General features: G+C 40.2%; 1 protein-coding gene across 5 annotated transcripts in view; it reads right to left on the bottom strand.

Moving 5' to 3' along the window:
* LOC118367093 (low-density lipoprotein receptor-related protein 2-like) overlaps positions 1-6,638 on the bottom strand; it is a 58,256-nt gene extending 51,618 nt beyond the window's left edge. For all 5 annotated transcript variants that reach the window (XM_052493821.1, XM_052493822.1, XM_052493824.1 and 2 more), the window contains exon 1: positions 6,496-6,638. In XM_052493821.1, coding sequence (XP_052349781.1) covers positions 6,496-6,604 — 109 coding nt within the window. In that variant the 5' untranslated portion in view covers positions 6,605-6,638. The remainder of the gene's footprint in view (positions 1-6,495) is intronic.
* Between the last annotated feature and the right edge of the window lie 5,864 nt (positions 6,639-12,502).

Below are 12,502 nucleotides of genomic sequence, written 5' to 3'. Positions count from 1 at the left end.
CATATAGTATTTGAACACGTCATAACTTACGGCAAAATGTGTAGAATTGCTGAATATTTTATTTAAACTGCGAAATGATCTCTCAGCCTCATGTCAAAATGTGTAGGATAGTAGGACATTAGCTTTAAAATGCCAAAATGTTCTCTCATCCTCATGACAACATTTTAAGAATAGGATGAGATGAGCTATAAAACAGTACATTTTTATTTCTGTCCCATGGCAAAATGTTTAGAATTGTAGGTAGGAAATTAGATTTACATTTTTTCTTTCAGCCTCTTGACAAAATGTTTAGAATATCATTACAAAACTGCTAATTTTTCACTCTGCCCCATGGGGAAAAAAAGCCTGGAAGTAGGTGCCACGGTGCCCCAAATGCGTTAGTCCGGCCCTGTTGGGACGGAATGCGTTACCTCCGCTCAGCCGCGCTGTCTATTAGTGCCCCTCCCCCACTCATTTCAGTCAGTGTTCCCCCCATTCTCATTGGGTCATAGTGCTGTCAGTTTGGCTCAGATTTAAGAGGAAGTGCGTGAAGTGTGTGAAGTACATTCTGTTCTGGTTTCCCCATTGGCTGGAATATTTTGGGGGGCTGCTCCATCGAGTTCAAAACGTTGCTTGCGCTGACCCGGCACCCCTGGCAGGCTAAAATGAATCTACCAAAACAGTACCACAGTACCACGTTGTCATCTGCATTTCTGCCATTAGAAGAAAACTTTTAGAATGACGAGTGGATACTGACAGATCACGGTCGGGAGACTCGGGAGTCAGGATCAACATTCAACACCACAAGTGTCAGGCTTTGTCCATGGTATGTTCACACTCTTATTATATCTACATCATAATAATTCAACTCAGTCTTCATATTTTGTGTCTTCTTAATATTTGCCTATTTGATGACTTATCTTTCCACTTATCCTTCCACCTTCACTGTACTTTCAAAATACCCCTCAACATACCCCTCAAGAGAAGCATAATAAGTCATGTCAAACTGTGTAGATTGGAGGAAATCAGTTTTAAAATGCTAAATAAAATGACGGGGGAGGACCCCCTGTCCCCCGTCTACTGTTTGCCCCCCCCCCACCAATATCTACACCACAATTTCGTCCTTGTCCTAAAAGCAAATATGCCTGTAATCAGGTATTTTCATTGCACCAACTGGCTGTACCATCACCAATCAGCATGTGCACTGGGTTTCTATTACTGCAACCTTTCATGTAGTGCTTCTCTCCCACCACAGCTATCAGCCAATTACTTCAAATTCCAAAGGCATATGAGCACGTTACATGATAAGGACTTGCAAAAGATGAAGACACTGGTCAATTGCAGACAAAAATGAACCAACGTGATTAATATACCTACCGGACAATTTTGTGACGGAATAAGAATATTCAATCCCACCACACCATCATGCTAAAAATAAGGCACTCATTCTACTGAGTATGATGTCGTCTTTTGATCTTGTGCTCAGGAAACTCCTGCCAACGCCTTTTTCTTCTTCTCGTTTAAAATAAAGATCAACTGGCAAAGCCTCGGTTGCACAGGTTCTGATGATATTTTAATTTTACCAGGCAAGTCAATTAAGAACACATTCATTCTTATTTTCAATGACGGCCTGGGAACAGTGGGTTAACTGCCTGTTCAGGGGCAGAACGACAGCTCGGGGGTTTGAACTCGCAACCTTCCGGTTACTAGTCCAACGCTCTAACCACTAGGCTATGCTGCCACCCCAGCGTAGCCTAGTGAATCCTTTGGTAGGACATTGACACCAGAAGCTATTCAAGGCCAAAGTGGTATCGTTGGACACTGATATTATGATTCTGCCTACTTATTATAGAACAAGTCTGGCAAAGCATTAACCTCTGACAGGTGAAAAAAGAACACTTACAATACGACCGCTACTGAACCAAATGCCAAAAGCCAAAGGAAATGCTCCTTCCTTTTCAAACAGTCATAACAATTTGTAATGAATTGACTTGAAAAATCTCAACCCATTCAGTTGGCACATTTTGTGTAAGCAGACAGTTTATTATAGGCGAGTCAGTAGTTAATCATCTCTTTTATGTAATGGGCACTTCAAAGATGGATCACTTCCACTTGAGTTGTGGGGTCATGGCTGTGCTACTGCACTAAAAGCCTTGTGAGGCTTCTCATATCATAAGGTTTTGTCTCAGAATAATTAGCCGACACCACCAAACGTCTTTTAAACTACACCGGCCAAATGGGCTTCATATTTAACTCCTTCAGCAGCCAATTGGGAAGCAAGCCTTTTTCCTGCTCAGTTTACTAATGATAAAATTGCTCCCCCATTAGCTCAAAGGGTGCCTTTGTTGCAAGGCAATGATCCCGAAGGTTTCAGCATCATCTGTAACATGGCAGGTAAGACAAACGGTGCATACAAGTATCGGAGCGGCACAGTGACACCACTGAAAGACATTTGGGTTTATCTCTGTACCCCTGAACAGACAGTTAGTAGTCTCATGCACCATGCCATTACGATCATTATACTCCGAATATGTAACATTTTTCAATATACGGTAGATATCAGAAGAAAACCATGGGTGTATTGACAACTACAAGGATACTACTGAAAATAGTGATTCATTTTGTCAAAAATGTCATAAAACCATGATCACTCGTTGCTTGACCCAGAAGTATAATTGCACGTGTCAATGTCCACCAGCTAATCAACAAAACAACAACAAAAATATTTAAAGAGTGAAAATATAATAAATAGGCATCACTGGACTTCAAGTTCAGAGAAAGGACACTCCTAAGAGAGGAAGGACACTCCTAAGACTTCCGAGCAACAATGGGGACGATCATAATCCCTGTATGCTATACATTAGGTTAACAGCTTTCAACAACCTTCGCCAAAAGGAAACCAATCTTCTGAGTCCTTCAAATGAAACCAGTGTTTCCTGACAGTATCAGTTCTGGGAAAGGTGACTGGCAGACTAAAGTGGACTTTTCAATGAATGTGAGCTGCTCTTACATTCAGCCACAGTCTTTTTTTAAAGTCATCGAAGTAACTACAGCTTTCCTTCAGGAATAAATTGATAAATTGATTTTTAAAAGCCTAAATATAATAACAATGGTCAAAATAGAGTCTATTAAGAGAAAGTTAAGAGAAAAGTGGCCAATATGATGCAAATATACTATAAGGAATCTGTTGTCTAAGGATTGGCACTTTTTTGTTAGTGTCTTTGTTTTGACTGTTTTGTTTAGTTTGGTGTTGTTTTCTTTTTGTTAATCTCTCTGACCATGTCTTTTCTAATTAGCCATCTTAAACCCACAGCAGGTGAGAACCCCACACCATCCACAGTGAAAAATAGCCCTACTACTGCCAAACAAAGAGGAGCAGCAGAGGAATTTTCATTAGAACGATGCCTCCCAATGCCTCAGACCCCACTGTGAAATCACAATGGAACAATGCAAGAGCCAGCAGGGCTGAAACCTCATAACTGGAAATGTCAACACGCCAAAGGGACTATGGAGATGGATATCAGAATGCAGAATACAGTATAGCTTCCTACAAAACAAACTAAACCCCACCCCACAAACCCCTTCCCCAAAACATCTCTTTCCAATCATGTCGGGCCCCTGAAAGAGGTGTAGCCTCTTTCATCACTACCGCCTTGTTTTGGTACGTCCCCTCGCACTTTCTGAATGTGCGTCCAGAAAACGGCTGGCAGCGTGGAGCGCTGGATCCGTCCGTCCTGTCAGAGTGAAGTGCTGCTGCTCCATTTCGTATGGAAATCAATGCAATAGAATGCAGTCAACTGCTGAACAACTGACTTTGGCTCTTACTGCCTCACACAAAACAGAGAAAAGCCCAAGGGAGTTTGGCAGTGGCATAGGTCCAAAAGGAGGCGAGAAATAGTGTGTGAGGAATGAAGCTGTACTTCGTCGATTTTCTTTTTATGTGTTAAGCTACATTTTACTAGAAATATATAGGAAGCAGCAGAAATTGAGACGTTACATTGCATTACTGCGGGAGGTCAAATGTTTGGGTTCACTGCCTCTGACAGACTGTCACTCAACACTACATGAGCATTGGGTTAGCCTAAACATTGCACCCTATGCATCACATAATAGTCTGGGACCTGGGTTGAGAGCGCTGTATAATGAGAAAGGATTAGTCCTTCATTTAAGCCAACTGTGCTAACTTCTGTTCCCAACTTCTGTTCCCTAATAGAGCGTTACCGTTGTCCAAGGATTTAGGCCTAAACCGGAAAAGGGCACAGCATGTGTGAGGTTTAGTATGCACATGCTGGCCAGGTTTTTTTTTGCCCCATGTGAAATTTCAACATCAACCCACAAGTGTTTTTTGTTGTGACATGCTGTAGCACAAATAAACTAAAAATAGGTTAAACTCAATTATTGAGAGAAACAAACTGAAAACACCTATTTGAGGTAATAGGAAATGCTAATAAGACAAGCCCAACTCCCATTGTACTATACAACATGTGTACCACAGACACAGAAGATCTTGTTGATCCTGGTTTACTTTGTATCCATTTTTTTCTAAATCAATCACACATGTTTCTCATAAGACCCTGAATGACCAAGGCTGTTTGTGGCAAATGATTGAGGTTTGAAAGAGACTGAAAGACACCCAATATTCATACAATTAACCAGCAAAAACATGTTTTCAACAGCACAATCTGCATGCTAGCAAAAGATGGTCAACTAGCTATGACGGAGGTTATTCAACCACCAAGTCCAGTTCCTTAGTTACCCATTACTGTAACATTAAATCGCCCTACAAATGTGTCACATTATCCATTATGCTGACACACACATTTTACAACACTTTCAAAGCCTCTTGATAATGAGCAACAAAAGATTGTCTGTCACACATTAAAAGATCATCAAGCTGACCCAACAGAAATTAGGCTCAATGGATTAGCGAAAGTAACCTGTCCTCCTGCACCAAAGCCCTTTTAGTAATTTCCTCTCAAACATGCTGAATGAATATGGAATCAATCAACCATTCCTGCCTCACATTTCTAAGGAGCTCAACAGGTGCCACGATGCAAACTGCAAAATATGCAGGAAGTGCATGATGCTCTGTTGCTTGTCATGGAAATGCACGATTGAAATAGATGACTTTGATTACCTGTAAACTTGAATGATTTTTTAAACCTATGAGGACACAAATCGTTGGTACATCATCATTTGTAAGGGACAAACCTGCTAATTATTAACTTGACAATGCTGACAAAGCCCTGATTTGATTCAATATTATAATTAATTCTGACCAAGACTGCTCAGATCCTTAGCTTGCACATATTGTGTACTACAAAATGCCACTGGATCATTTAAATTGCTACATTTGATTCAAATATTTGTGGCTTTTTTCATGTATTTTGTGTTACTTTCTTATTTTGTATTGTCTTGGAATGTAGACTATATAGGCCTAACTCAACAGCTGGTAAAAATGAAGAACAAACATAGTCTATTTAGCCTGGGATGTCTACGTGTGAGGTTGCAAGAACATTCCCCTTGTTGTTTACATGCCCTCTTTTTCCCGTTGTTCGTTAGGTAGAAATGGTCGCTTTCATGCAGCAGCAGCTGCAGCGTAATTAGTTGCTTGATTCACACTAAGGAGCTTACATACTCAGGGTTGAGCAAAAAGAAAGTAGATTACAATTTCAGCAGTGTAGGCCTAGGGTATAACTAGGCCTACAAGAAAAACACAAGAATATTTCAGATATATCAAGCCGGGTATATTACTCGTTTCTACAAAATTTGAAAGAAAATGAGCTCTTAAATTACAGCTATGTCATTAGTTATCATTTTTATGGGTTGCGCACTAGGCAAGCTGTTGAGTTCCTCTTAGTATTTGTACCAGAAGCTATAGTCCACACAGATTGTCAGCAAATCACATGTCCGCGTCTGTTACCTAGCAACGGCAAAGCTCAGGCAAAAGTTATCCAAGAACTTCAAATCTGTCTGAGGGAGGTTTTTTGCGCAATACAAGCTTTAATAATGCTTTAGAGTAAAATAGTTTTGTTAAAGAATTAAAATATTGTAAACTATATTAATAAATTCTGTATTTATTGGCTTCCCCAAAAAAATATTTGTAGGGCTGGGAAAAAAACTGACAAAAGAGTTTGTAGATTTGTCACAATTTGATTTTGTTTTTAAAGAAATTGCACATAACTTTTTATTATAGGCCTACAAAGTGCCCAACAATTCCAATAGGCCACGCATTGCACACACATGGCTAACTTGCATGGCTTGTTGTTCTGATAGATAGGCAAACAATAATCTTGTTGACAGACATATTAGATTGTTTGCCTATCAACATTTTAGTTAAATCATGTCCTCAAAAAACAGTCCCCCTTTAACTACAAATCAGCCACACTACCGCATAGATGTTATTGTCGAGGCAACAAGTGGTTGACATTTCCTTTTCGAAGGCAAATATACAGGAACCTATCATAGCAGGTTCACAATAAAGGCTGTGTTTAAATGAGTTTAGGAGACTCTTACCTTGTGAATGACAGCGGAAAGTACACAAAATTAATAGAATAAGAAGTTTTGCAAGCACTGCTCTCCACATTCTGATGATGGGTCCCGGCTGTTCTGTCCAGCTCCTCATGAAGCCGGGCAGATGGAGGTGCTCTAGGGACTGGGATGCTGCTGCTTGCCTCTCTCTTTCTTGTCCCGCTAGTTGACAAAAAGGGGCGTGTACAAAGCCAGATACCGTCACTCCCCCAACCCCTGCCCTCCGGATAAATCCCTTATTAAACCGCGCGTCCTGGAATCTGCATCATTTCTCTGACCTGACTGTCTCAGCTGCGCGTGATTTCACATTGAGTTGTCCATCAGACAGCTGATAGGTATTGTCAACATTCGTAAAATATTAAAGCAGCATTGTGTTGTTTCATTGTCTAACCAATTACTGTCGAAGTAAATCAAATTAACATAGATTAGCCTAAAAATAGCCTATTCACAAATTCCTAGCGGCAATCTGTTTTTTTTTTTAAATGGAAGTATTAAGACCTAGGGCCTAAATATGTATTTATTTACTGTTTATTTACTTTTTACTTTTATTTCGTAGTCTATTAATTAACTCAGCAAGCAAACAAACATGTTGCTCCTCTTTTACTAGGCTTTTGTAACTGATATGTTTGATCCACATATGATATTTCACACCCAGTGAGTGATGTCAAAAATGTTTTATATATTTTTTTGTCATAAGAGTAAAATAGATTAATCAATTATAGGCTACATTGTTGCCACATTTGCTAGGAGGCCGCATGTGTTATTCTTTGTTCTAACCAAAGGGGACTCAAAGTTATTCAGCTTCAGGGTGACGTTGGTGTGTTGGTACGGGGTCAAGGCTCAGTTACATGAGGGGCAGGATAAACATTCAATGCCGGGATCATAATAAATGGCAAAAATCTGTCAAATAATAAGACATAAATAAATCAATAATTAATAGGCCTGTAAATTGGTTCACTATTTAATGCTGTGCATTATAACCAATTAATCACATAGGCCTATTTTATGTCTAAAAGCAAGGTTTGACAGAATAATTCCATTGAATATCCCCAAATTGTTTGTACTGAAATAAGTAGCCTACCCGTCCTTCCAGCCTTGCTCTTTCTCCCTTTTCCTGTGCATAAAAATCATGTTTTAATGTGCTGCTTAGCATGCATAGGCAAGCCTTATAGGCTACATAGATGTTATGTATTGTTTTTGTCTGCTCCTAAATAATTGTCTATTTATATACATTGGTTTTAAATATAGGTATTTTGGAAATCCCGAAGGCTTGGGTCTTGGTCTCTGGAAGTGTGTTTAAGGGCCACTTTAGATGGGCCTCACGTTTCCATATGTGTTGCATGCAAACCCACTGGGCAGGCATTTATGAGAGGCGCAGCCCCATCATGCGGTGAAGAAGAGGAAATTGCACCTGCTGCGCCCCGCCTACAATTCCGAAGGCAACATTTCCGAATTCCAATAATGTAAAGAAACATTCATTTTCAATAACTCTCGTGTGTTTATCTTAAAGGTAAAATCATCGACATGACGTAGATGCAGAAAGTAAACACATTTCCGCAACAACTAAGAGCGTTGAAGCGTGATGCTTAACTGAAGCGGAGGCTCAACTGCTCCGCTGATTTGGTCCTCTGGCTACCACTGTAGCAGCATGAAGCGAACCCAAGCACATGCACAGATAGTGTGTGTGACAGTGTGAAAGTCTTGCATCTTGCTCATATCAATATCTGCGGCACTTCTCGCGGCAACATAATTACGCTTGCTGAGCCTGAACTGCGTTTTCACATATGCAATTTTGTACCCTGGGTTGATTTCCTGAAGCGTTAGTGAGAATTCTACAGAATACGTTTTGCTTTCTCAAGACCCGTGATTCCCCTGGGAGTAGCAAGACCCATATTCTACACTCTAAAAATTAGGGGTTCAACAAGGGTTCTTCTAATATCCTCAAAGTCCTTCGAAGAACCTTAGGGTTCTTGTCACTGAAAATGGTCACCAAAATGTTCTTCCAAGAACCCCATAGGAGGTGGGGTCCATTGAGGAACCTCCTTAGTTGGTGGGGGTTCTCGCAGGAATCTAACTGCCCAACTGAAATATTTTGATTTGAAAGGACAGCAGGTGCAGGCACTTAACTGAAAAATGTAAAGATCTTCTCAATAAGGTTTGTCCCTTGTATGATCTACATTTTTACATATTGTTTTACGATGATACCATCTATCTTTTCATATTTGTGCAAATCCTTCTAAAACAGAAAATGGACACAATTCAATGGATTTCAATCGACAAAGAGGTAAGAATATGTAGGCTATAAGAATATGTTGAAGGCTAGCTGTATTGGGTGCAGATGACTAAACTGCTCACTTCTGTGTCTGTAGGTATACAGACGAGGAGGCATACAAATGTATGTGAATTGGTATTGGTATGTTATGAAGATCACATTTACCATCGTCCTCCCTTACCTCTTCAATGAATATCCCATAGGCCTCTACATTATGGACAAGGTATGTGTATGAAAACCATTATCAAATATATTTTTTCATTCACATGCACCACAACAACCAAGGTATGAATTCTGTCATGTGCATGTTTTGTTAAATCATCTGTATAATTACTATTTTTGGGATTCACAGACTTAACCCTCCCTACACCTCTGAATATAACAGGAAACCTGTTTGATCACCATGCACTACAAAATCATTCTGGCTATGGATACGGAGAACATCAACACATTAACATCAACATGCCAGAGTTATTGTTATGCATATTAATAATAGGGCAGGGGGGGGTAGTGGGGGGTAGTTCCAAAATTGACCCCAAAAGGTTCTTTGAGGAGCCATTAAAATAACTATTTTATGGGGTTCTTCAAAGACCTTATAGGGGTTCCCCTAAAGAACCCCTAAAGGATACTCCAGAAACCTTTCATTTTAGATTGCACATGACATTAGCTAGCTAGCTTGTTTACAACAGGCAAAAATGTTCCAGGTGACAGGTCACAATACCTGGTACTCTGGTCGTTTGCATTTCACACATGCTTTATTGCACAGATCATAAGATGATATGTGAAAGCCCCTCTGAGTCTACTTTTAAAGTGGAACTGACAGCGTTTTAACTACTTTGCAGATATGAATCAAACAGACAATCATAATAAACTCAGCAAAAAAAGAAATGTCCTCTCACTGTCAACTGCTTTTATTTTCAGCAAACTTAACTTGTGTAAATATTTCTATAAACATAACATGATTCAACAACTGAGACATAAACTGAACAAGTTCCACAGACATGTGACTAACAGAAATTGAATAATGTGTCCCTGAACAAAGGGGGGTCAAAATCAAAAGTAACAGTCAGTATCTGGTGTGGCCACCAGCTGCATTAAGTACTTCTCCTCATGGACTGCACCAGATTTGCCAGTTCTTGCTGTGAGATGTTACCCCACTCTTCCACCAAGGCACCTGCAAGTTCCCAGACATTTCTGGGGGGAATAGCCCTATCCCTCACCCTCCGATCTAACAGGTCCCAGACGTGCTCAATGGGATTGAGATCCAGGCTCTTCGTTGGCCATGGCAGAACACTGACATTCCTGTCTTGCAGGAAATCACACACAGAACGAGCAGTATGGCTGGTGGCATTGTCATGCTGGAGGGTCATGTCAGGATGAGCCTGCAGGAAGGGTACCACATGAGGGAGGATGTCTTCCCTGTAACACACAGCGTTGAGATTGCCTGCAATGACAACAAGCTCAGTCTGATGATGCTGTGACACACCGCCCCAGACCATGACGGGCCCTCCACCTCCAAATCGGAATGGGAAATAGTGTTTAAACAGCATGGGAAACAGATTTAATGAGCCATTCGCAGTTTCACTGTACCAGCCATGTGTACTTAGACTTGCATGGCTTAATCTTTGAGAGAAGCATATGCTACTGGCAGGATCAACCACCCTTTACAATGAAGATCTTTGAAGTTATTTGGATTTTTACTAATTACTGTATCTTTGAAAGACAGGGTCCTGAAAAAGGTATGTTTCTTTTTTTGTATATTAGTCAAAAGTATCAAATTTCCAGTTTATACTTCAAAATAACAGGTTTTAAAAATTGGTTCTATTTTACTCAAAATTCCAAGACATACAGTAAGGCATTGTTGGAGAATAGATGGATGCAGTTCAATGCATGACTAATGTAATTCACCAATACAATTCTTGGTAGTCCCAAAAATATTGCTATCAAGTTGTAAATCACACATTGTTTGCTGCCTCCACCCATTCGGGATGCACTGTTTCAGTTTCAATTACTCAATATTTTTAACAAAAACGGACGACTGTAACTAAGGCTGGGAATGTCAATGGGGCAGCAGTCTAAGGCACTGCATCTCAGTGCTAGAGACGTCACTACAGACCCTGGTTTGATTCCAGGCTGTATTACAACTGGCCGTAATTGGGAGTCCCATAGGGCAGCGCATATTTGGCCCAGCATTTTCCTGGTTAGGTTTTGGCCGTCATTGTAAATAAGAATTTGTTCTTAACTGACTTAGTTAATTAAATAAAGGTGTAAAAAAAAAAAATACCAGCAAGTGCAATGATCTCAGTCATCATCAGTCATCATCAGTCAGTCATGACATGTCTAATAGGCATGTGTCAAACACAAGGCCCGTGGGCCGAATAGGACACACAAGGAAGTATAAATGAGTTAACAGTTGAGTCATCTACTTTATTAAATTACAGCCTGATGCGCACACATCCTTTCACATCTGTGAATTCTTCTTCAATTCTGCTGCATTGTTGTGTCCTGTTTACAACAAGCAAGAGAGAGAAAGTGTACAGACAGACACATGCCACAGTCCTAGTTAAGCTACTAAAATGTTGAAGTCTGGCTTTGGTTTTTAAAACTTGACAATGAACAACCAAAAAACAAAACCTTCAACAAAACATAATGCAAAGGAGAAACATGTAGGCCTATTACAGCAACATTAGAGCAGTAGCCTAGGCTGGCTACTCACCTACAATACAGTTTGAGTGCACTAAACAGCAATGCTGCATTCATCTGCACCGGTGACCCATGCAGTGCAAGAAAATGAAAAATATCAAGTTATAGGGAAGACCCAGATGCAGACAGTGTCGAAGTAACAAACGTTTATTACCTGAACAGGGTGCAGGCAAAACGACAGGCAGCCAGAAGTCAGTAATCCAGGTAAGAGTCCAAAAGGTACTGAACAGCAAGGCAGGCTCAGGCTCAGGGCAGGCAGAGGTCAATAATCCAGTGTGGTGGGACAAGGTACAGGACGGCAGGCAGGCTCAGGGTCAGGGCAGGCAGATTGGTCAAAACCGGGAAAACTAGAAAACAGGAACTAAAAACAGACAGGAGCAAGTGGGAAAACGCTGGTAGGCTTGACGAACAAAATTAACTGGCAACAATGCTAACATAGGCAGTTAACCCACTGTTCCCAGGCCGTCATTGAAAATAAGAATATGTTCTTAACTGACTTGCCTGGTTAAATAAAGGTAAAATAAAAATAAAAAAATAAAAAACAAGACAACTGGGTATTCAACAGAAATGTTATATACGGTAAAATTAACATACCAAAACATTTGTATGAACAGTGTCATACAGTTCAGTGTGTCTGAGTGTGTCTCAGGTATAGAGAAACACAGTGCAGAGAACTGTAGCTACAGATTGTTAAACACAACAATGTGATTTATCCAAAGATTTTTGCTGACATCTGGTTGAAAATTCTCTGTGCTACAGCAAAGAGTACCTATCCTGTAACTCCCAGTTATGGATACAAAAATTATTTGGTTAAATAACATTATCTGGTGTAATCTGTAGCTAAGAGAACTGGTGATTATCATATGATGGGAGAGGTGGTCATGAGGAAATTGTCATTTCAAAGAAACGTACAATAAGTTCAGGGAATACTTGTAAAGCTGTGGAGTAGTGTTGTCATGATCAAACTGCCATTCAGCTCCTCGTGAGTCATCTGCTTGAAATCCTGCATAATGTCTA

This window comes from Oncorhynchus keta, chromosome 34 (assembly GCF_023373465.1).
Source record: "Oncorhynchus keta strain PuntledgeMale-10-30-2019 chromosome 34, Oket_V2, whole genome shotgun sequence".
Taxonomy (NCBI): Eukaryota; Metazoa; Chordata; class Actinopteri; order Salmoniformes; family Salmonidae; genus Oncorhynchus; species Oncorhynchus keta.
The sequence above is the reverse complement of the archived record's forward strand: the minus strand, read 5'-3'. Positions and strand labels throughout refer to the sequence as shown.